The sequence below is a fragment of the Gossypium hirsutum genome, chromosome D04 (assembly GCF_007990345.1).
Source record: "Gossypium hirsutum isolate 1008001.06 chromosome D04, Gossypium_hirsutum_v2.1, whole genome shotgun sequence".
Classification (NCBI taxonomy): Eukaryota; Viridiplantae; Streptophyta; class Magnoliopsida; order Malvales; family Malvaceae; genus Gossypium; species Gossypium hirsutum.
In genome coordinates, this window is record NC_053440.1 from 2,506,634 (window position 1) to 2,532,879 (window position 26,246).

Below are 26,246 nucleotides of genomic sequence, written 5' to 3' on the forward strand. Positions count from 1 at the left end.
TTAAATTTATTGCTTTTAAATATTTTTTGGATTTTTTGCAACATTTTAATATATGTTTTTATGATTTTCATAATTTTTAGGTTTTAGAGTAAAAAAGCCTTTAGTAAAAAATTGAAAAAAAATAATTGAGCCCTTAAAAAAAATCCACCCTATTAAGTCCTTAATGACAAAAAAAAACCAATTAAACTCTTCTGTTAATAGAAATCATTAGTTGATCAGTTTGACTGCTTGGTTGACAGCACCCACTAGGAGATGACACGTGGCATATATATTAATTGTAAAAAATAGTAAATAATTTTTAAAATTTCTAAAAAAACTAAAATCATTTTTCATATATTTAATTTTTTATTAATAAATTTTATATATTCGATTTTTAAAAATTCAAATTAAAAAATTGAATTAATTATTTTTTATATTCAAATTTTGTATATATAAATTATTGTTAGAAATTATTGGAATTTTTATATATAATATAAAACTATTCAAATATATAATTATTTTTTGCACAAGTATTTTTGGGTTAATGTGCAAATTTGCATACATAGTTTACTTTGATTGATATTTATCACTGGTAAATTTACCACTATATTTTAATTCTACATTGAATTTTGTCTCTTTTCTCTTGTTTAATTCAATTTCACCACTAAATTTAGATTTTTTTTGTTGAAATTTGCAATTCATATTTAATTTCAAATAATTTGAATAAAAATTAATAATCTTATACTTAATATTTAACAATAATAAGTTAATTATACAATATTAAAATTAATAAAAATAAGTACTCTATAAAAATATATTTATTTTTTGGTATATGTAGGTTTTTAGTTTCAGGTATTTATTTCATTATATAGAATTTCTAACTTAATTTATTAATTTTGAAATATGTATAAATTAAATTATTGTTAGTTATTAAAATAAGAATATTTGAAAGAAATTTTTCTTAAGCATATTTACAAATCATCAAAAATAATATTAGGGTTTGCGCAGCCACTGGTGTAGTCGAAAAAGAAGGCGATGGTAGGGATTTTGGGGTAGGCAAAAGCGGTTTGCTATTGCCCATGGAAGGCTTAAGAGACCCCTTCTCATGCAATTGGGCCAAGCCGATGGCAACCTCCAACTCCGTGGGCTTATGAATCAACACTGTTGTTTTAATACATGGTGTGATTGGTGATGGCCTCAAAACGGGATCTGTATTCACTCACAGTAGAGAGCTGCTGATGCTTTGCGAGCTGGCCCTCCGGAGACTCCAGATCTTTCAATCGGAAGCGTTTGATGAGCGCCTCAATGAAATGCGTTCACCCAGTCAGCTGTTTATTTCGATACCTCCAATCGTACCACTCGGCGGTGGTGTCATCAAGATAAAAAGAAGTAATGGTGAGTCGGTCGTGCTCCTTAATATTGTAAAAAGCAAAATACCGATCAGCCTGCAAAACCCATCGATCAGGATTTGAGCTAGAATATATTTCTCAGGGAAGTTGTTCAATAAGCATCTGCTATCTTATATTCCTTAGCCCCTGCTGACCAGAACCCCATGACAAAATCAGTATAGTTCTTAGGAATTCTCCTCTGACGTGTATTTCTTCCCAGCTTCTCCTTCTTCCTGACCATTCACAACAAAACCCTATGTTATGTATTTATGATTCGGTGACTCAAAACTCGGATGAGGTTCAGATCACCTACTTACGACCCAATACGACTTTATCAATGAGATGTGTGTAGGTCTCGTAGAGGGAGTTCGTCAGGAGAGCTAGGAAGGATGGTTGGTAGTCCCAGTTCACATGTACCAAAAAATTTCGCAAGCAAAGACCACGAAATGTAGTAAACAGAAAGAACAGTACATATGTCTAGTATGCCTAAAATCTGCTCAAAACATGAGTTCATGATCAGTGAAGTCAATTTCATAAATAGTAACAATATGAAAAAAATATCTGATTGCTCCCTTCAATAAGAAAAAAAAGTTAGTCAAAGGCCCTACGCTCCAAATCTCCAATAAAATTGCTTATATTTTTTTCTTGGAACTTTGAAAATTTTGTAGCATCAAAAGAAAAAGACAAGACAGACCACTTCACAAAAGGACTAAAAAGATAATAATGGAAAAGCTCCTGTGCTTTTAACTTAGATTTCCCTGTTCTTCAATCAATTTTTTCTGCCCATACAATATTTCCAGTTCATCTGATCTCGTTCAAGATACTAATTGACTTGTGACCTGCACAATCTAAGTTAAATACAATATGAAAAATAATAGGAAAATCAAATAAATATATAAATCATGTCTTAAAATTATAAAAGTGGATTTTCTTTTGGGTGAATTGTAAGAAAAGAATAAAACCTTAATAGAAATGTTACTCAAATCTAAGTTACATCTAAGATGGTGAGCATCCTAATAATCGAGTTAACACACGGAACATCCTAATATATATTTTCGTTGTTCTTTCTCTCTCTCACCTGTCTTTTATAAGGAAGACTGCATAGCACCTTATTCATTTTGAATTCTATCATGGCTTCTGTTCAATTTTTTACAACCTTTCATAATTTTGAATTCTTTTATGGGATCCTCTCGCATTTTTATTAATTGGTTATAATTTTATAAATCATTAAATTTTTTTATTTTTTAATATTTAAATTTTTATAACATTTTTAATAGTTTTTATAATTTTTTTAAAAATAATAATTTTGTACTCATCTTAAATGAATTTGGATAGTTGTTAAGATTCAAATGAATCTAAACAAATAGTTATCCAGATTCATTTTGGATGTACACATAATTAATTTTTATTTTTTGTTTACATATCGTGCCATATCAACATATAATTTTTTAAAGTTTTACCAACATAATATTATATGTCAATATGTCACATCTACATCATTTATCATGACAACAAAAATAACAGTTAAACTAATTAATTAATGATTTATGTTAATAAAATGACTAGTTGATTTTTTAGAGGATGATTTAAGGGCTCAATAAAATATTTTTTTCCCTGAGGACTTAAAATTAATGCATATAAATCAACCCTGTGCTGAGTCGTGATTAATTTGAATAAGCATGTAAAAATATAAAAAAGGAAAGCCATTGAAGTGATATGATAAACTTTTAAAGCTTCAATACTGATGCATGCCAGCAGGTGACAAAGTGTCGGCCAAAGCAGATTGAAGTGGGAGCCTCACATTCCCTCGTCGCTCAATTAATGTGCTCACGTTATATCCCATCATCATCATCATCATTAATGAAACCAAAAACTCAAGGTAAAAATAGGAATGTTAAAATAGGGTGTATTTTTATTTTTATGCCAGTAGTAGTGTTTGGAAGGACAGATGTCTCTATTTGGCTTCTGGTTTTCAATTGCTTGAGCACATCCGGCTAACATATATTTCATACGTGCCCTGATGTTTATATATTTTCTATGTTTATATTCGGGATTCATAATTTTTTACATATTTTTGAAAAATGACTCAATTTTTTAAGTAGAGATGCAATTTTTTTTTTTTTACATTTCTATGTTCATTATGCGGTTTATGTTCAGGATTCATAGTTGTTCCCTTCCAATAATGTTGTCCCCAAAGTTCAAAATTTATATTTTTTCTTAGGAGTAGAATGTAACTTACCAGTACACTTAACATTTATTTATAATACCGACACGAATTTAAGAACAATTTTAACGTGATATTAATAATCTTGTTTTTATAGTTTTTTTTTTCTATTTCATGATTGATATTTATTTTAACTATTTTTAAATTTATTATAATATTTATTGGATATGCAATTATATAAAATATATTCATAATGACAAAGTTGAGATCCTATTCGAGATTGTAAATCGTGTGAGTTCTCTATGAATTTTATTCTAATTTAATTTTCATCATTTGTGGCCCCAACCTAAATATATTTTGATTATTAGTCCGATCGAGCATTATAATAATTGGTCTTGATTATGATTAATCGAATGTGTATTATTTATAATTGTAAATGTTATTGTACTTTTAATTTAAAATATACTATTATGATTTTCAATCTACACTTAGCAGCGGGTTGATTTTAGGTCCAACTGTTACCATTATTAAAATTATTTTATTACATTCTTTAGTATGACATATTGAACTTAAAAGAAAATATTCACATGGTAGTTAAATAACATTAAAAATATTTATTAGGATTTTTATTAAGAACACTCATTCCAACTCGTCATGATAAAATAAATTTTACTGGAATAGTGTTCTTAAGAAAGAAAAATTGGCGTAAGCAATTTGATTGAAATAAACAATAATAAATATTTAGACTACCTAATAATATTATACAAATAGAGAGACCAAATTATGTGAAGAAATAAAGTATATAGATTAAATCTCAAGTTTCAACTTAGTTTAGTGGCCAAATTTGAAATTTGACCATTGTCTTATAATGTAAAAAAAAAATACAATGCAAACCTAAAAAAATAGGAAGCCACATCTCAGTATTAAAACATTCAAATTATATATAACCACGTAATAATGCAATCAAAAAGTTAAAGATATTAATTATTTGGACTAATTAATTACATTATAAAAATAGAGTGACCAAATTATGTTAAAAATTAAAGTATAAAGATTAAATCTAAATTTTAAGTAGAATAAAGAGTCAAAACTAAAATTTTACCAATTTTATGTGTGATTTTTTATATTGGTTTATTCATACTATATATTAAGGGTCTGATTAAATTTGTGTCACTTATTAATCGAGTCCCAACTCAATTATCAAATTATCAAATACTCTTTTATTTTATAAAATAGCAAATGTTATCTTGAAGGTGTTTATGTCTTTTTATATTTTGATAAATTTAGAAAAATAAATATATATAAATGAGAATCCCGATATTTAAACCTAAAACATCAAAATTTTAAGTATCTCAATTTTACCATTTCAACTAAAGTCACAAATTTAATTTATTTATTTTTATAAATTTGATACATTAAATTTTTTAATTAGGTTCTAAGTATGTAGTAGGTAAAATATAAGAAGATAAAAACACCATACTAATAAAATTTACTTTACAAAATGAATAATTTTTAGACCGAATTTATATTCGATTGACTCGTGATATATAGATATTTTATTTCTTGACTTGGCCTTCAAGCCATATACATAGTTGTTGATGACATTGAAGTCCATTATGGGAAACTTCCAAGTAATTTAATTTTTCTGATTAAATGGGCCCAAAACTGGAGAAAATTTTATTGTATTTACACTTTTACTCTAGAGTAAACACTTCCCAATTTCTTGACTCATCTATTTTGGATTGTATATATTGTACTCAAAATAATAATAATAATAGCGGTTAGAGATTGTGTGATTCGAGTCTCGTCACTTACTGAAGAAATAAATATAGTGGCAAAATAAGGGATCTGTGGGGGCGTCAAGGGCCGTAGGCTCGAGTTGAATCCGTATAGAAGTATTCTTCTTCTATCTTACTTTGATTAAAACATGATTTTTTAACCTTTAAATAGATATAGTTGAAACTCCTATTGTATCATTCGTTTTTCAACATTAGTGAATTTTTTCTCCTTTACCTGTGGTTTTTTCTTGAAAGGATTTCTATGTAAAATTTATGTGTTTTGATTTTTTCTTTTCCTTTTTCTTTACGATCATTCTACCGCCACATTTATTAAATAGTAACAATATATAATAAATGTAATAATAAAGTTAATATGAAACAATGGTGTTTACTTTAGTTGGTTAACATAATTATATTTAAATTTAGGCTGTTTGATTTAGGAAATAAACACCATTTTAGTTTTCATTTTCTTAGAAAATAAGAAGCTGAAATTTTTAAAAATTTTCTATAAAAAATTTAAATACAAAAAATAGTTTTTCAATTATATTTAAATATCAAAATCTCTTACCATGGATCCATATAAATGCTGTAATTATTTTATTTTATTACTTATATTTCTATTATAAAAAAATAGTGTACCAAACATATTTTCATATTTAAATTATTAAAAATATAATTTTTATTTATCAAATGCTTTTTTTTAATTTTTAAAAATAGAAAACAAAAAATATTTTCAAAAACTAAACAATGATATTTGAAATATTTTACATATAAAAATAATAATGATACTTGAAATAATTATTTGATTTTATAATATTACAAATCACCTTACCCACAATGTAAGTAGAGAAATAAATATTTGACATATAAATATTATATATAAAGAAAAATATATAAAATATTAGTTGATGTTTTTAAAAAATAAAATATATTTAACATAATGATAAATATAAAAAAAAATATTTTTATTATATAATTATTAATTTATTTATATAAATAAAGGAGTTATTAATTAAAAATATTTTTAACATAATCATATATATAATATATTTTTATTGTATAATTACATATTTATTATTTTATTTATATAAATAAAAGAGTTTTAAATTAAAAAGATGAATTAAAAATAAAAAATAGAAAATAATATATTTATTAATTAAAAAATATTTCCTTTGGTGAATTAAAATAACAAAGCAAAACCCTAATAACAAACGCACCTAGCACGACTTAAACCCAGGCCACACTTAGGACAATGAACACCTTTGACCATCAGGCCATTACATGGGGTTCATAATTAAAAAAATTAAAACAATATGAAATAAAAAAAAATACAATTGTGCTTAGAAGAGGAATAAAACCTGGAACTCAAAAATGAAATCACTATTATTTGATCGTTTAGCTAAATGAGCTAATGTATCAAAAGAAAACACGTTTTGTAAAAATTGTTTTTCAAAAAGCGTTTTTCCTAGTACGTGTTTTCGATTTCTCTCTTCAAAAAGGTCTATTTATCTAAATTTCAAAAAAAACCCTAAAACCCTCATTTCATTTTAAAAACAACATATTTACCTAATTAAATCGATTTTCTTCTTCTTAAAAATTAATATTTAATTATATTTAAATAATATTATTAATAGTTATTTATAAATATTTCATTTAAATTTTAGTGATCAAGTGTGATATTATTGTTGAATAACTGCTTATAAGACTTAAGATGAATCAAATATGATCTAATTTTTTAATCAAGATTTATTGTAATATTATTCCTAAAATTATTCAACAATATTTTCTTAATTAAGGGTGGGTTTGGATGGGCGATTGAGTGCGATGCAGTGCGTTTAGCTTACTTTTTGTCTCACGCTACAGTATCACTACAGTATCTAATCTCACCGCCACCACTATTTTTACACTAACTGCAGGTAAACGCACCGCCCATCTAAACTCACCCTAAGTGTGCATTTATTCTTCAATTTTCAGTAAAGAATTGTACAGGATACATTAATGCATGTTGCAATAAAATCAATACATGATGAGTGGTGCACATCTTTTCATGTTGTAGCAATAGGCCTGGTCCATTCCTCCTACTACATTTGGAAGCAAATTTTTTATTTTTTATTTTACGAAATTTGAGATAATTTTTTTTTCACTTTAACTTGATTATTGTATTTTATAAGATTTAAAAAGTTAATTTAATTGAATGACATAATTAAATCTTTTCATATATAAAAATCAAAGAATTCACCAATTATATAAAAAAATTAGTAAAATTTAACATATTATAAACATTTTGATATATATTGATAAAAATTGAAGTAGAGAAAGTAAAGGTGTGTTTGATAAACCATTAAAAATTTTCATTTCATTAAAAATGAAATTTAATTTTTAATTTGTGTTTAAGTAAATAGATACTTATCACTTAATCTAGAGAAAATATTACGATAATTTTATTTTTCAAAATCTTATTTTTGAAATAAATTATTTCGTCTTTTTACTAAAAATTAAAATATTCAAATTTTATTTTTAACTTTTATCCTAAACTGTTCAAAATAAAATAAATAATATCATATTAATAACATTAAAATTATGAAATAATGTATTTTCAAAAATCAAGATTTATTATTATCAAACAAAATGTTATCTTATTTTTTATTAATATATCAAAACAGTTTTATACTATAAATTCAGTGTTTATAAAATTCAGTACTTAATTTTTAGCATTTAATTTTTCAGTTTACCAAACACACCCTAAGGCCTTGTTTGATAATCTTTTTTTAAAAAATAAATCAACAAAAAAATAATTTTTTCATTGATTCAAATTTTTAAGCATATTTGATAATTTATAATAAAAAGCAAATGATAGAATTTTTTTTTCAATGAAAAAAAGTAGGTAAAATGATTAGATAAAATATTTTCAGTAATTTAATTTTTTAAGCACATTTCATAATTCATAATAATAAACTAGAATTTTTTTTCAATTCTTTCAATTTTATTTCTTTTAACATTGTCAGTTAAATACTCTACCCTTAAAATTTTAAAAATTATGTTTATCAAACAATTTAATTATATTCCCTACTTATTTTTAAGAAAAATATCAAACAAATTTTATAACCTAAATTCAATATTTGAAGAACCAAATAATTCCAAATTCATGTATAGTTTGTTATTGTCATTATTATCAAATTTATAATAGTATTTTTTAAAAACAAATTTTATTATAGGTTCTTATCAAATCTGGTTTTTTTGGACATAATACTTAGAACTATCGATAATCTCCTCAAATCATAAATAGGAGAATAATGTTCTTCGGCGCACTTGAATCTACTTCCTCCTACATTGACAACAATATCTATACTAATCGAGTTAAGACTTAATCGGCTAATTGCCCCTTTAGATGAGTGGTGCATTTACTTGTGATTAGTGATAAAATAACGATAGTGATAAGATTAGATACTATAACGATATTATAACATGAGATAAAAAGAAAACTAAACCCATCGCATTAGTGATAAACTTTCATAAAAAAAAACCTAAATTGAATTTGCTAATGTATAGAAAGAGATGGTAAATGCCTGACTTTACTAAACCTCGTAATTTGTTTTCTAGTTGAACATTTTTATTATTTAAAAAACTAAAAAAGAGACATCTCAACGTGAAAGGCAAATCACCCTTTCTCTCCTTCCATTATCTATGTTTCCAATATATTTTCCCCCATTTGTACCTAGTCTTTAAAAAAACAAAAAAGGTTAAATCAAGATCTTACTTTTATTTTTATTTTATTTTTTAAAAAAATATCACACTAAAGCAAAGAATATTATGAAAAAGACCCCCAAATCCTTGTGGGTCATTTCATCATGATTGCTTAATAAATCTAATTTATTACAAACTTTTAATTAATTAATAATATTTAAAGATGGCCAGTCTTTGTAAAATGTAGTCTAATTGTGCAATTTTGATTGCATGTGGATACACTATGAGATCCAAAATTACTACCTAATAAGAAATAATAATTATTACTATAAATCACATTCTTTTTACTTATTTTAATGTTGAATTTTCATATGAAGAGATTGCACAAAAGTTTTAAAATATGATACGAGACTACTCATATTGAAATTGAATGTGTGATGGATCGCTTCTTAAAAAATGAGATTAATATGTATTATTATTTAGAATAAAATCTTAAATAAGAAGATAAAATGCGTTTGAGTGTCTTCAAATTCATGTTTTCCTGCAAAGGCAACAATATCGTGTCAATTAAGCTAAGACTCAGTAGGCTAGAATAAGGTCTTTATTATTAAGAACATATTGTAAATACATTGATAAATGGATGTCTATAACCCCTTCAAGTCTATCCTATTGTAATCTCTAAAGAACAAATGTCCGTAACCCCTAAATTCATTATCTTGTAACCCCTAAATTATTTATAAAGTAACTTAATGCTGGTCCTTAATACTTTGTAATTTATGGTACTTGAGGCCTTATAAATAGAGATCATGTACAAGATTATTATATCAAGGCTTAAGGTTCATCATAATATGTAACCATACATCGGTTTTTAGTCATCATTAAACTAGTTATTTTATGTGTTTATTTGATGTTTCATATATATATATATAGGTTTTTTTCTAAGTTCTAGGCATCATATGTTCTTAGACTTTATTATTATTTTTAAAATTCTCTTAATCAACAATAATTAAAATTATTACATATATTAATAAAATCAATATTATTTCACATCAAACATGTTTGTTTTAAGTCCATTTAAGGATAAAATTTGAGGAATGTCTTAATTGATTTTTGAGCTAATTCTATTATAGAATTTCAAGTTTAATTACAACTAATTTTTAATACTAGGATGATCTTGGTTGACAACATGCACTATTGCAGAGCTATTAAATGTATTTTGTGCATTTTATATTATTCATTTACCAATTATTTAGTGAGATGACATGAGCAATTGTAAGTGGAAAAGTTTTAGTAAACATGAGATGTATGATTCTGAAGTAAATTTCATGCATGTTTGCAATGATTTATGAAAATTTTGCTAGCATTAGCATTATATCATGTTTGACATTTTAGATGTCAATTTTATCCATACATTTGATTTATAATAAACTATATACATGACCTGGCTATTTCTTATAGGCTAAATAACGAGTTATTCATCCCATTAATTCTGTTTCATTCCGTGAAGTGAATGTACCAATACATAACGATTATGAAAATAGAACCTATTGTCATTGTTAGCAAATAGATAAGTGGAAGATGGGTAACTCAAAATGTTGCTAAATTTTCATTCTTAGAACAAAATGATCAATGATTTATACTGATTAATCGTTCCTTGGAGTGGATGATGTCGTTATAATCTTATTGGTAAGGAATATGAGATATGCTTACATTATTGTTCGAATGATTCTTTTGCACATTCCTTCAAGTGAATGCCTGAAATAAATATAATAAATTTTATTATCACTTTTGATCATTAAAGTCAATTTAGACATTTGAAGATTTTGACATATTCCCTGAAGCAAATATTGCATATAATTGTTTGCAAATTATATTTCTTTTATTGAGTTAATGATATTTTGGATTTCACATTAATTTAGACATTTCAAGAAGTAAATGTCATAATACTACTTATACAAAGATACAAAGTAAAAATAATGACAATAAAATTACCAATTGTCACAATTTATTGACATTATTAGTACAATTAAAAAGCATGTTAAAGTAAACCAAAAGTTTACTGATACAAATACATTTACTACTTGTTGTAACTAGTTAGACCATCTTGGATCATATATGATGCAAAAAATAATTGAGAATTCATATAGGTATTCATTAAAGAACCAGAAGATTCTTTAATTTAAAGAATTCTCATGTGTTGTTTGTTCTTAATGAAAATTGATTATTAACAACTCATTAGTTAAAGTTGAGATTTAATGTCTTACATTTTTGAAATGAATGTGGGCACACTCATCCACCATGTGGATGATTTTGATATTATATGATTTTGGTAGATACATCTACTAAATAATCACATATGTGTTATCAACTCGTAATTTGTCATTTGCGAGATTACTTGTTTAAATGATTAATTTCAGATTGCAATTAAAACAATTCATCTTGCTAAAGTTGATGAGTTTGTACACTCATAACTCCACTGACAATTTCCTTTTCCTCTGTATTCTCTACCTCTCTCATTTGGGTATTAGGTTGGTTTAGGTTCATATTCTCCTTATAAGAGGAAGGTTCAGCATTTTTATAAAGGTTCTAGTTTTGATTCAAAGTTTAATGAGAGGTAATTTCAAGGAATGATTTTGTTGTATTTTGATAGACACTAGTTTAGGTATAAAAGGCATTTGCTCAAAGTTTTTATTATGGTTTTGTTTAAGCTTAAGAGAAATGTTATTATAGGCTAAACCACAATTTATCTTGGAAGATTTATTAGGCAAAAATTGAATATCTATTCTTTTCAAACTAGATCCACAGTTTTAGATATCAAGTAACTTGGAATCTATTCAAAATAAGGTTGATTCAAGATTGATTTGAGACTTCCACTCTCTCCCATTATCTCCCATCATTCAATTTCCTTTCCTTCAATACTCTCCCTCCCACCCCTATTAAAATTCTCCCCCAATCCTTTTTATTCCACTACTTTAGTCAACCTTCCCACTCCCTATCCTCCTTTATATTCCTTATTCTAACCTATCCTACCCATCTTATTACTCATTACATTTCCCCTTTCCTTTTTCTAACTTAATACCAACACCTTTGACCTAAGACTCTTGTCATAGTTCCATAATTTATAATAACCTCACCCTTAACACCATCTTTGAATTCAATGCTACAAATTTGCATTGTATGTCCTCAACAACCACAATTTTAATAGAAATTATAAAGTCTTTCATGCTTGATTGTTGCTCATACTCTCCCTTTGTTAGGTGTTGGAAACCAAAGTCCTTTAATAAGAGGTTTCAATATCTTTAAATCAATTCAAAATATTGATATAACTTCTACCAATGCCTTCACCATTCACCAAATCATCATTTCAAATGACTTTTCCAAGCTTCCCCTAATGATATGTGCATTCTTAATCATTAGTAGATCCAAAAGGAGACTATGGATCTGACTCTAAAATTTGATAGTCGTAAAATCCAACTTAGTTAGAATTGAACCACCCCTCCATATTTAGAATTGGATCAGAAAACCTATAATCAACTAGGGATTTTCATCTATATATGTTTTCATCCACTTTCTAATCTAAATTAAATTGCATAATCATTTCTCCATCAAACGAACACACAACTATGCATCAATTGGCCATATTCCCATTAGAATAACTAATACCCTTTTTGATTTAGAACTTGATTTGAGATAATTATCTATATCACTATGAATTTTGAAAATACTTTAATGTGATAATCCCCTCCTAATTTTGTCTCCATTATCTTCAAAACACACTACCCAAATCAAACAAAATAAGCAAATCTTTACCTAAAAACTAACAATAAAATTAAGATCTATTTCTATACTTTCACTAATTATGGAAAACAAGAAAGTAACCTAAGTGTTCCAAAAATAAGAAAACCCATTCCTCTTTGAGACTTAAACTCGATGAAGAAAACCTATCTTGAGATCAAACTTACCTCAATCAAAGATGAACAAACTTAGTAAACAAGAAGGAATTCTCATAATGAGAAAGGACTCTACAAACTAGATAGTCGTTTGATTTTAAATCACCCCTCCTCTTTATCGAATAGCCATCTTTAAACTAAACTAAATGAGGAATTTATTCAAGTCTACCTTCTATCTTGAGCTACTTCCATAACACAATAGCAAACCCTTCATCTTTTATGCTTCTGTCCTATTATTTTTTAAATTCATTGATTTGTTGGATGCATATTTATCACTTGATTACCTAAATGTAATCATCAAAGTCTAACAAATTATGCTTAGAAGCGATTGAATTTTTTTGGGGGTTGTTTATGAAAGGAAATTGGGATATTTTGATGAAAATTAGCATAGACAATAAGACTGAAAGGTATAAATAGCAAAGAAGATTATTCCCTTTGGGACTAAAGGAAATGGAAGTCCATTGTCAGCTTTCCACCATGGTAATACAAAAGAATATTTCACCATCCATCATGATGCCAAGTGTTGGGCTCAAGACATTATTAGAAAAATCTCTGCAAAATTAGCAACAAGCCAATGCTTTGATAACTACATTTCCACTTAATAGACAACAAAACCATTCCATTTTATGAAGATTTATGGTATTCTTCTGTATAGAAGGTTTGAGTCCTAGGCATTTTTTAAGGTTAGTTAATATGTTATTTGTAGTAACATTAATTTTATTTATTATTTCAATTGATGGAGATATTATTATAATAGTCTTTTTATATTAATAAGTGAATTTTTATGCGCCGGAGAGGGAAAGATAAAGTTTGAACTCATGTCATTTAAGTGTTAAACGTAATTTTTAACTATCGTTTAAACTTAATTTAAGTGTTAAACGTAATTTTTAACTATCGTTTAAACTTAATCTAGGCTAACATAAGATGAATTTTTGTAATTAAATAATAAATATTATAAGATTTAATTATATATAAAGATTTGTATTTGCATGTAATGAAATTGGATATGCCTTTGGATTAAGATCATTTATGTGTTTTTAGTAAAATTCTCATAGGAAATGATTGAGATGAGGAGAAAAGAATTGGCAATCTCAAGTTAAGATTATTAAAACTGCATGCAATAATTAACAATGGATGATTATTTCATTCTTTTTAGGGAATAAAATCGGATGTGGGGAAATCCCTTCTCCATCTAAATTTTGGGTTATTTCATTTCTTCTATTTCGCTTATATAAATAAACCCTACAATGACTTTTGAAACAAGCCTTTTTGCAATGCCCTTAGTGATGACATGCATTTTAAATTAGGGTAAACTATCTAGTTCATCATTTAATTATTAGGGTATTTTTATTTTGGTTTCTTAAAATGAAATTTTCGCAATTTGGTCACTCAACTTTTATGACGCTTTTCGCAGTTAATTAAACACGTCACATCCTGTTTATACTTTCATTTTGGTCACCCAACTTTAGGTCGCTTTCATTTTGATCACCCAAAAATTATTATTTTTTAAATATTGATTGGGATAAAAAAATTTAAGAATTAAAGTGAAAAAAACTATAGAAATTAAAATAATACACAAAAATTGTCGACTTGTACTTGTTTAGCCCATTGCCGAGATTCTAAATTTTATTTTTTTAATATTGAAATTTTAAATTTCAAAACATCAAACTAAATTGGAAAAATTGTTGGAAACTTTTTATCTATTGATAATGTCAGCCAATTTGTTATTATAATATTAAAATTAATTAATTTAATCTCCTTTTAAATTTTATTTTATATTTTTAGATTATTCTTAATGAAATCAACTCATATTTAATAACTGTCAACGAAATTTAAGCTTGTTTTGATTATATAATCTTGAATCTTCGATAGTAAGCTAAGAGTTGATGAAAAAATTATGAGTTTTGTTTGGAATGAATATAAAATTAATTAATTAAATTAATTGCAATGATTTTCCTTTGCCTTTAGCTTAATATGAAAGATTGTAGATCATATAATCAAAAGAAATTTGGGTTTCATAGACCAAGGGCGAAGCCAAGGGGGTTGGCAGGGACCCGCCCCCTCCACCCTAAAATATAAAATTACACTTTTGGCCCTTTAAGTTTTACAAAATTTTAATTTTGTAAAAGGTAAAATTACACTTTGACCCCCCAAGATGATAAAATTTTGATTTAGTCCTTTAATAGTTATAAAGATATAAGTTATTAAAATTATAAAATTGCATTTTAGCTATCATAAAAATATACAACTTAATTTCAAATTTTTTTTCTGGTTTCGCCCATGTTGTAGACAACTATTAAAGACAATAATTTTCAATGATGATTTTTGAAAATAATTTCAAAACATCAAAATAAATTAAATAAATTGTTGAAATTTTTTTATCCATTGATAATGTCAACGAGTTGCTACTACAATTTTGAGTTTTAATATTTAAAAATTTATATTTCAAAACCCAAATTTGAAATTTTACACAATGAGATAAACAAGTACAATTTGACAATTTTTGTGTATTATTTTAACTTCTACCACTTTTTCACTTTAAACCTTGATTTTTTAACCCCAATCAGTGCTTTAAAAAGATAGTTTTTGGGTGATCAAAACGAAAGCAACTTAAAAGTTGAGTGACTAAAATGAAAGTACAAGCATAATGTGGCGTGTACAGTTAACCACCATTAGAGATTTAATGTTTGAGTGATTAAAATGAAAGTGGGCGAAAAATTGGGTGGCCAACTGAGTAGTTTACCCTTTAAATTAACAAATTATATGAATACTAATGAATTTTTTTTATAAATTTTTTGATACGATGTCTACTACTCATAAACCCTCAACTTTTAAATTAAAGAAAAAACTCACTTAGGTATACTCAAACTCATGTATTCTTGATTGCTACAATAATAACGATACCAATTGTCTTATTACTCAATTATATATTGTAGGAAAATTATTATCACCGTAACCTATTTATAGAGTTTAAAAAGACCACAAGTGTAATAAATATTTTCCCTAAAGATATTTCTATTTTTCTTATTGTTTGTGCCCCCTCAATTACGCCTACGTTTCCTCCCTTAAGTTAGCTATAAAAAATGATGCAACCAAATCATTCTCTAAGGAGTAGGGACTCAATTGTTATTGCTTTTAAAAATTGAAAATATTTTATCATATCACTGACAGTGACAGAAACCACTTTTTTGCTGCTTTAAAGTGGCAATCAGCCCCCCCCCTTCAATTTTTTTTATTAAACTGCCATAGTTAATTAGCAGAATTACACAAGAAATTTCGTTGTTGTCAAGGAGTTACTCTCCTATTATAATTCACCAAAAGAAAATCATATTTAATATATTAATAATTTTATTTATTTAAAAATAAATACAAATAATATTTTTAATATCTAATTCATCAATATTTTATAGAATGAAATATATATCTCAAGAAAAATCCAAAAATGAAGTATTCAACGAGCATATTTTGAGATTTGTTTAGTCCCCACGATGAACTATATATTTCCTCCCATAATGCACTACATTTCTTTAAAGATTTTCCAATAAAGCATGTCCTAGATCATGCTCCAAAATCTATTTCTTCTCTTTCAATATAAAATATTATTATTTTTGGACAAAATGGGGGTATTCTTAGAAATATATGTATTCTTTAAAGAAGTAAATGATTAATCATAAAATATGCTTCACTGCTATAAATAAGTATAAACCTCAATCTCGTAACTAAAAAAATGAGTTAAACAACTATCATGAATGATGTAAAATATTATTGAAAAAGATTACAAGTACAAGTAGATGCTATTTTAAGGTAGAATTGTTGAAGTAGGGATAGAGGTATAGCCTACAAAAAGCAAATGGATTATAGTTTGCTATTTTGGGTCAGTTTCTTTTGAAAAGTGCTGTGAAAAAATATTTTTAAGAAATATTTTTGAAAAGTTTGATTTAAAATTTGAGTGTTTAGTATTGCTGTCAAAAAGTGATTTTAAAAAATAAAATATTCATTTTAGACATGTTATTATTAAGTAACAAATATGCATTTAAATAATATTTAAATTAGTTAATATTATTATATTTTAGTAAGAATATAAAAAAATATTATAACTTGTTGTTAATATTTTAATATATGAAATATAAATTTTAAATATTTTTAAGCAATAAATATTAATTATTTATAAAATTTAATTAGAATATATAAACTATATTTTAAATATTTAAATATAACCATTAAATATTTGTAATTAGTATTTTAAAAAATATTTTTTTTTATTTTTAATTAATGATTTAAACACATTTGTAATTAAGCACCAAGAAAAAAAAGAGAAAAAATATTATGTTATTGGAGGGATGAAAAAGTAATTAAGTACCAAAAGTGCTTTTGGAAGAAAAAAAGCTAAAATTTTTAGCTTCTCATTTTCAGCTCCTTTTCAGGAGTGATTTTGAAAAGCATTTCTGAAAAGTTAAAAATTTCAGCCAAAAGCAATTTGTTTTTTACAGCTTTTTTTTCAAAAGTGATTTTGAAGTCAAAAGTACTTTTTTTAAGCAATAAAAAACTGGCCCTTTATCTTATATATAAAAATTAATTAATTTATTTTTTAAATAAAAAAATAAAATACAATCTAACACTTATTAGAATGATATCTACGATATTTTTACCGACGCTCAAAACTTTAAAATACTTTATATCTTTCATTTTTTAATAATTTAACTTTTTTTTTACAATGCACCATGAACATATGTCATCTTTTTAATCTTGTTTGACATTATATCATATATAGAGAGAGGCACACATTCACTCCTCACACTCTGTCCCTAAACCTTGAAGAAAAGCTTAAACTATGAAAACCCAAACTTTTTGTCTAGTTTTCCTCTTCATTTCGGTAGCACAAGGCCTGCATTCCAAATGTGACACCCAAGACCATGGCTCAACCCTCCAAGTGTTCCACATTTACAGTCAATGCTCACCCTTCAAACCCTCAAAGCCACTCTCATGGGAAGAGGATATGTTGTCAATGCTAGCCAAGGACCAGGCCAGGCTGCAATATTTGTCCAGCCTGGTGGCTGGGAAATCTGTGGTGCCCGTAGCTTCAGGCAGGCAGATTGTGCAAAGTCCAACCTATATCGTGAGGGCTAAAATAGGAACCCCACCTCAAACCATGCTCATGGCCATGGATACTAGCAATGATGCTGCTTGGATACCTTGTAATGGCTGCATTGGCTGCTCTTCTAAGGTTTTTAACACTGCTAAATCCACCACTTTCAACACCCTTGGCTGCCATGCAGCTCAATGCAAGCAGGTAATCCCTTTCATTTCTCCAACCATTCACACTTCTCACGCGCTTGTCTCGTGCCTCACAAACATTGATTAAGGCTGTAAGCAATGCGAAGTCAAAAGCTGCTTTTAACCCAAAAGCAACATTAAACGGTTGTTTTTTTGGGATAAAGTTAGCAAAAGGGAAGAAACCAAGCTTTTTACTCCTACAAGTTTTTTCGAGTACTAAAAATGACAACTTCTTTCGCCACAATTTATTTTCCAAACTCAAAATTTTTCTACATCCAAATTACCTCTTAACTACCAACATTTGCTGAGTCAAGTAGTAAAAAAAATTAATATTTTTTAAATAGGATCTCAAGCTCAAGTCTTTTAGATAAGAAAAACATCATAACTGAAGCTTTTTGTAAGTTTACTGTGGCTCGAAATTATCCCTTCTAGCTAAAATGAAAGTTGTGCAGCCGACATAGGGAAAAAAAAATTATGATACAACTCATAGACATGCATGAGGGGTATGTGAGATGAATACTCTCAACCAAAAATGAAAATTTATTTAACACATTTGCATATCATGTGATAATTTCAGGTACCAAATCCCACTTGCGGTGGAAGCGCGTGCGTATTCAACATGACGTACGGCAGTTCATCAATAGCAGGAAACCTGTCGCGGGACACAGTGGTCCTAGCCACAGACCCTATCCCAAGCTACACATTTGGTTGTCTCCAAAAGACAACGGGGAAGTCAGTGCCACAACAGGGGCTATTGGGGTTGGGTAGAGGCCCATTGTCCCTTCTATCACAAACCCAACATTTGTACAAATCTACATTCTCATACTGCTTGCCTAGCTTTAGGTCACCAAACTTTTCTGGGTCATTGAGACTTGGGCCTAAAGGTCAGCCTATTAGGATCAAATACACCCAATTGTTGAAGAACCCTAGAAGACCCTCACTCTACTTCGTGAATTTGATTGGAATTAGGGTTGGAAGGAGGGTTGTCGATATCCCACCAAAGGCATTGGCTTTCAACCCTTCCACTGGTGCTGGGACCATCTTTGATTCTGGTATTCTCCTGTTTTTACTGGATAAATATAAGCTTATTTGATTGCGTTCAAGCAATGTACTAAACTTTGGTATTGAAATTAGGTACTGTTTTCACCCGGCTAGTAGAACCAGCCTACGTAGCCGTCCGGAACGCGTTCCGAAGGCGAGTTAGGGTGGCCAATGTGACATCCCTGGGAGGGTTCGACACATGTTACACGGTCCCCATCGTGGCGCCCACCATAACTTTCATGTTCACTGGCATGAACGTAACACTGCCACAAGAAAACCTACTAATCCACAGCACAGCAGGCAGCATAACATGCTTGGCAATGGCGTCGGCACCGGACAACGTGAACTCAGTGCTGAATGTGATAGCCAATATGCAGCAACAGAACCATCGTGTGCTTTTCGATGTGCCCAATTCGAGGTTGGGCGTGGCCCGTGAGCGCTGCACCTGACCCGACTGGAGGCAGTAATAGAATTGTATCTTCATATTTGGGTTTTTATGATCAGTTTACTAATGTTATGGGCCATTTAAAAGTTAAGACCAAGAAATTTCAGTTTTAATAAATTTTATGCATCTCCTTTATATTAATAAGAGTAGATTCTTAAATATAACATTCATTAAGAATAATTTATTTTAATAAAATTTTCAGTGTTATTATTTGCTAACAACTAGATTCTACAACCCAATATCTCACTTTAGTGGCCTCTAGAATAGGGTTTAGGATTTTCTATCCAATTTGGCATAATCTATTTAGAATTGACTTTCATGGTGTAAGTGATTTCAACTGGATATTAGATGGATCACCATGCTTCTTTATACGCCCATGTTATGCTTTTAATTCTTGGAAATCAACTCAAACTCTGTTGATTTAAATCCGCAGAGGTTCTCCGACAATAAAATATGCTAAAGTTAGAGGATCTACTCTTGCTGTCATACAAAGTTTAAATTTTAATATTCAATTAGAGTTCATACACGTTGGAGGTTCCAATCAAAGAGTTCAACAATTTAATTTTAAAAGTTTGACATATGAATTCGTAAGCAATGACATGTTCATCAAAAGAGTGTCAAATCTGATTGTCCGGCAATTCAAATCCAAAAGCTTAACAAATGGATCTAGCAAAAGAAGATGTAATATGAAAGTTTGACCATTTAAGTTTGACCGTTTAAGTTCAGTCTAAAAATGTAATATATGATATTATAATCACTTGATAACTTCAAAACTTATAAAAAAATGTTCAAGTGTTTATTATGCCAATTTTATGCCTACAACAAATAAAGGTTAATTTGTCCATGCATTCATTGTGTCGTCTATTGTCGATACTAGATAAAGACTACTGCTTTGCAAGTATCTATACCATATATAAATATTTTGAATGAGTTGGTGTCACCCATAACCGGGTCTCAATTCAGTTGTTAAATTACCGAAATAATCTTATTTTAAAAAAGAAATAAATATTAATTTAAGGGTATTTTTTTATATAAAATTAGAAAAAAAATACATTGAAAGAGATTTGAACCCATGACACAAAACATCCACCCTCTCAACTTTACCATTTCAACCAAAATAACATTTGATATTTACATCAATTCTTAATAAACATATTACATAATTACTTTCACCCACATCTTGGGCTTGACAAAATCTAGTGATTATAACAAGTGAATAATAATTCATTTTAGCATAGGTGATGAGTATAGAATTTACATTGTATTTGCCAAGAGTTTCACCCTTTCACCTTAACATGGAAAACTTGAAGAATATAATAAACTTAAAGAACTCAAACTTAAATGAATAGGACATATCAACTATGAAGAACTTAAGATTTTTACAAAGATAGTGAAGAATAGAAAATGAAGAACACAAAATAAACATTAACAAGAAAATGATATGGATCTTCACTACAAGATGCCTTTCATTATGAAGACTTAAGGCTATTTATAGATGTATAAGAAGAGCTATGTAACACCCCAAAAATTCTGATATGGCATGTGACATAATTTTGAGTTCTAATACCAAGAAAATAATGAGAAAAATTTACGGCATGACTTGAATAAGAAATTTTATGAAAGAAAATTGATATTGAAGAAGGAATTACATGAAAAGAGTTGTAAAGGTGAAAATATGACAAAAATGAACAAATCGTAAATTTTGAAAAGTATAAAGACTAATGTGTGAAGTCATTCGAAAGAGAAAAAATATGAATCATCATGGATTATTGTATATGAAATAGATTAGAAAATGATTCGGTGTGATGAAGATCACTTTTGGGACTAAATTGAAAAAATTGGCAAGTACATGAATTAAATTGTAATTTTTCTATATTCAACGAGAGAAGGCCAAAACTGTAGTCCTCACCACTCAAGGATTTATATTAAGAGCTAAATATGAATTGAGATTTTGGATTGGTCCAAGTACTAGATTTTGAGATGAAATTGTGAAAAATGCCAAAAAGATAATTTTATTGTAAAAAGGTAATTTGGTCAATTCTTGAGACTTTTATGATAGAAATAATATTTAAATATGAAATTTGATATTCAAACTTATTTTAGATCATTGAAACCTTGTATTGAAAGATCGGCCACAATTTGACAAAATTAAACCTATAAAAGTTGGGTTTGAGCCTTGGGCCCATTTGTAAGCCCTTCTATATTGGAGAAGAACCCCAACAACCCCCAAGGTTGGTTATCATTTTCTTTTTCATTTCACTGACACGAGATTTCAAGAATAATATTCAGGACATCACTATTTCATAATTTCCATAATTTCTACTCATTTTTACCACCTTTACAAATAAGTCCTTTCGTTCTCATAACTACAAATGTATCATAACTTACTAGGCCACTTGTATCCCTTTCTTTAATTCATCACTTTATCATTATTTCTTTTCTTTTGTCACAATAATCACATATGATTATTTTCATTCATACTTATTTAATTACCTTATCATATAACTAACAATCTCTTATAACTTGGCATAATTAAACTTAATATTTCTTAAAATTTAGTCCTAACTTCACAACACTAAATCTGTAACATTGCACACCTGCCCCGATCATCGGATCCAAGCTACGGGACTAAAATCCATTGGTATCAAAAATTACGGTTTCGGGACCTCATTTTTGTAATTCGAGTCCGTAATAGATGGATTGAAATTTGGATAGTCAATTTGGCCAAAATTGTGATTAATTAGTTCCTAGGGACTAAATTGTAAAGTCAAATCTTTATATATTTTTAATTAAGAAATGGCTTAGGAACTTAAATAGAAATTAACCAAGGGTTCAAATTGGTAATTAAACCATAAATTTTATATAGTTGGTAGATGATGATGTGAGAATCCACTTAGATTGATTAACATTAAGATTAATGTGATTTAAGCTTAATTAAGTTAAATAAAACAAGATTAATTATGCTTAATTAAAGTATATATATTAAAGAAAGTTATAAAAGATGAATATTGTTATCTTCTTCACTAGTCCATTGTAGGAAAAAGAAAGAAAAACCTAGTTAAAGCTTTGAAACATTTGACCATAATTGGTAAGTGCAATTAAGTTATTTTATTGTAATTTTTATAGATTTGAAGTTATGAGAGCTTGATTTAGCTAGCCCATGTACCAATTTGTAAAATTGTTAAAGTTTTAGAATGTTGCCATTGTTGTCAAATCCCTGCATGAGCAAAATGGTAATATTTTTCCCATTCCCTGTTTCACGCCACCATTCTTTTGTTTCCCTCCTACTGCAATTAGTTATTCCTTCTTCTTTGGCTTTTTTTTCAATTTTTTTTCTCTCTTTCCTTTCTTGCTATAGTTTCATTCTTCATTCTTGCTCCTGTTTATATTTGAGGCATTAATCCTTTTTCTATTGGCTGCAAATCTTAAGGGCAAGGGGTATTCATTCTTTAATATATGGGTTCGTTATATTTGTTTTGGGCGTTGGGGTTGTGTTAAGTCGGTATTGGATAGTTCTAATGATTTTGATGCATTTTTAGGAGAAGAACAAGAGGCAGTAGGCGATCCTCCAACGATTTGCGTTCAAGGGTAAGTGATTATTATTATTTGGGGGGCTATTGATTGTTGAAAATAGATTTGATTAGTGTTGAATTTTTACGAATCTAGTTTGATAAATCATCTCAATTGGCATTTATTTGACGTGTTTAGGTTCTCGAATCTTGTGAGTGATTTTGCATCAGAAATGAACCAGGTGTGTAACAGAAACATGAGAAAATAGAGAACAACAAAAGCCAAAAATATGAACTGTCAACACCACACGGGCATGTGCCAAGCAGTTTGGTAAGCCGTGTGCTGGACTGTGTGAGACATACTGGCGTGTGTGAGGCCATATGGGCCCAAAATCTAAAAAATTTCCCCTAGAGCTGTATTTGTCGTACGAGTTGAATATAAGCCTTTCATAAGGTGTGTATGATACGAATTAACTTATAAATCATGATATCTTATGTGTTAAGTACGATTTAAGTATGCATGCTTATTATGTTATACAGTCAGTATGCTCTAAATATGATTTGTATAATCTGTTATTGCTAGCATAGCCTGTATCTGATATGTGAATATGTATGACATGTGTTTCTGACATATGATAATTTTGTATGTGCATAGAGGTGGGATTTGTAATATGGAGGAAGTGTGGGCATTTTAATTATCTGTTATATCTGGTGGCATAGTCACATGTATATCTGTAAATGGCGATAAATCGCCTATTGATCTGGTAGCTAAGCTTCAAGTATTTTGAAAATTGTCATACCGACACTAAGCGGTGTGTAGGGTTGGAAGGGTACTGAGTACCCTATTTGGTGTGTTGGGATGGTTGAAGATGGTGTGTAGCAGATGGGGGTAGGATTGTAAATCTGCATCTGTTATGTTCTGGCACTGTTTCTACTTTTGAGATATGTCTGATTGAAATCTGAAAGCATGTCTGAAATGAATTATGTTAATCTTATGATATGATACACACTGAGCTTCAAAGATCACTCTTTGTTTGTCTGTTACTTTCAAGTAAACCTCAGACTTAGGCGAGTCAGTGCAATGGGAGATCAGTTATACCATTTCTTGTTAAATACGTTATTTTAGTTTGATTTACTCTATTTTTGGACTGTTTTTAAGTTTGGATATTATTTTGTTGTTTTAGTTTGATTTACTCTATTTTTGGACTGTTTTTAAGTTTGGATATTATTTTGTTGTTTTGCTTTCCGCTTTTAAATACTTTAATGCATTTCTTACGATTCACGCCGAATTTGCAAAATTGTGGTTTTCTAACGACAAATCACTTTTTTAAAAATTGAATTGGAATAAGAACTCCGCTGCAAACCTAGTTGTTTTAAAATACAATTAATCAATAGTTTTACCAAATTGGTTAAGAAAGAAATGTTTTCTAATAAATTGGATTTTAGCATAACAAGAGCTAACAGCATCTTTTCAATAAAATGTATTATGGGTTTTCAAATGTGTTGCAGTAATATCTCCAGATCTGGCTATAACGTTTAGGCCGGGTTTGGGGTGTTACATTTATACATTTCTAATTGAAATATGATAACTTAAACTTAAACTTCTGACCTTGTCGCCTTATGAGTTCATCTTATCTTGATTTTCTCTCTCTTCTAACATGAACATACAATCTCTTCACTTGAAAATCACTTTGCTAACTTATTGGAAACTTGATTTCACTAAGTATTTTTTATGAAAATTTGATAGTTTTTGGCTATGGTTCAATAGCTATGGTGAAAAGGGAAGAGCTTGAAAGAAAATGGAAACTTTTCCTTTCTTCAAATGGCGTCCATAATTCCATTAAAATATCTAATTTATTTAATGAATAAAATATTATAATATAATATAAAATCTAACTTTAATAATTTTAATCAATGGCTAAAATTCATGACAACACTTCACCTAATTTCTAAATTTTAATTCAATTTTATCTATTTAAGAAATTTCCATTTTACCCCTTAAAAATTTCTATTTCTAAAACCCCTCCTTGGTGCCACTATACATTTTTGGTAATATTACACTTCTAGCCCTTCCACTTTTTCCTCCAATTCAATTTAATCATTTTATAAATTTAATTTCACACTTTAAACCCATCACTTTTCACAATCTTACGATTTAGTCTATACCCCAGATTAATTTCTCTCAAGTACACATCATTCTTTTCAACTTTCTCCGATATCCAACTACCTTCTCTACTAACTCTGATAAATCACATTTTATTTACTCTAAAAATTCTAACACATATATTCCAAAAATAACATTACTTACGACCAAGGGTTTTAGGAATGTTACATGTGAAGACTAAAATATCTATTTAAGGTCTTATATGAGTTTAGAGAGAATAAGAACTTGTTTAGTTAAGGATCTTATATGAGTGCAAATTATGTTGTAAACAAACTATTTTATCAGTTTGTAACTAAGTTTTTAAAGGGGGGGATTTAGTAGGAGAATTGAATCTTTATAATTGTATGGGAGTGAGGTTGCAACTAGCGTGAGTCAGGTTAAGCTTAAACCATCTCTTGAATTGTCAAAATTATAGTGTATTACTCTTCGAATGAGGTCGTGTGGACATAGGATTGGGTCCGAGCTATAAAACCAAATCAATGGTGTTCTTTATTTATGTTTTCAATTTTTAGTTGTTTCTTTAATTGTAACTTAGATAATAGCTCACCTAACAATTCAATTATAACAATATGTTTAAGAGTTTTTTTTATATAGTTTATAAGATTTTGAAGATAAGAATACAAGGATCAATTCCAAACGACAGGAGTTGTATTAACAATTGACCAAAAGGAAGAATGCAATAAAAGCAACTTGTGTCACATTCTAAATGGGAATCCAACCTTAATCAAATATGCCCAATACAACAATAGTCACCACAAACCAATTGCCTTAAAAAAATGTCATTATATCCTTACTCTAGTCTTATGGCATACTCTAACAGTAAATGAATCCACTAAAGGTATTGCAAAAGGCACAAAAAGGAAAAAAAAA

The 26,246-nt window shown here is 28.2% G+C and overlaps 1 protein-coding gene across 1 annotated transcript; it reads left to right on the forward strand.

Annotated features, from left to right (window-relative positions):
* The first annotated feature begins 17,666 nt into the window (after positions 1-17,666).
* LOC107927524 (aspartyl protease AED3) lies at positions 17,667-19,838 on the forward strand. Its single transcript, XM_016858613.2, has 3 exons — positions 17,667-18,233; positions 18,795-19,269; positions 19,352-19,838. Exons 1-3 carry the CDS (start codon positions 17,775-17,777, stop codon positions 19,705-19,707), a joined length of 1,290 nt encoding a protein of 429 aa, XP_016714102.1. The 5' UTR covers positions 17,667-17,774; the 3' UTR covers positions 19,708-19,838.
* Positions 19,839-26,246: the final 6,408 nt, after the last annotated feature.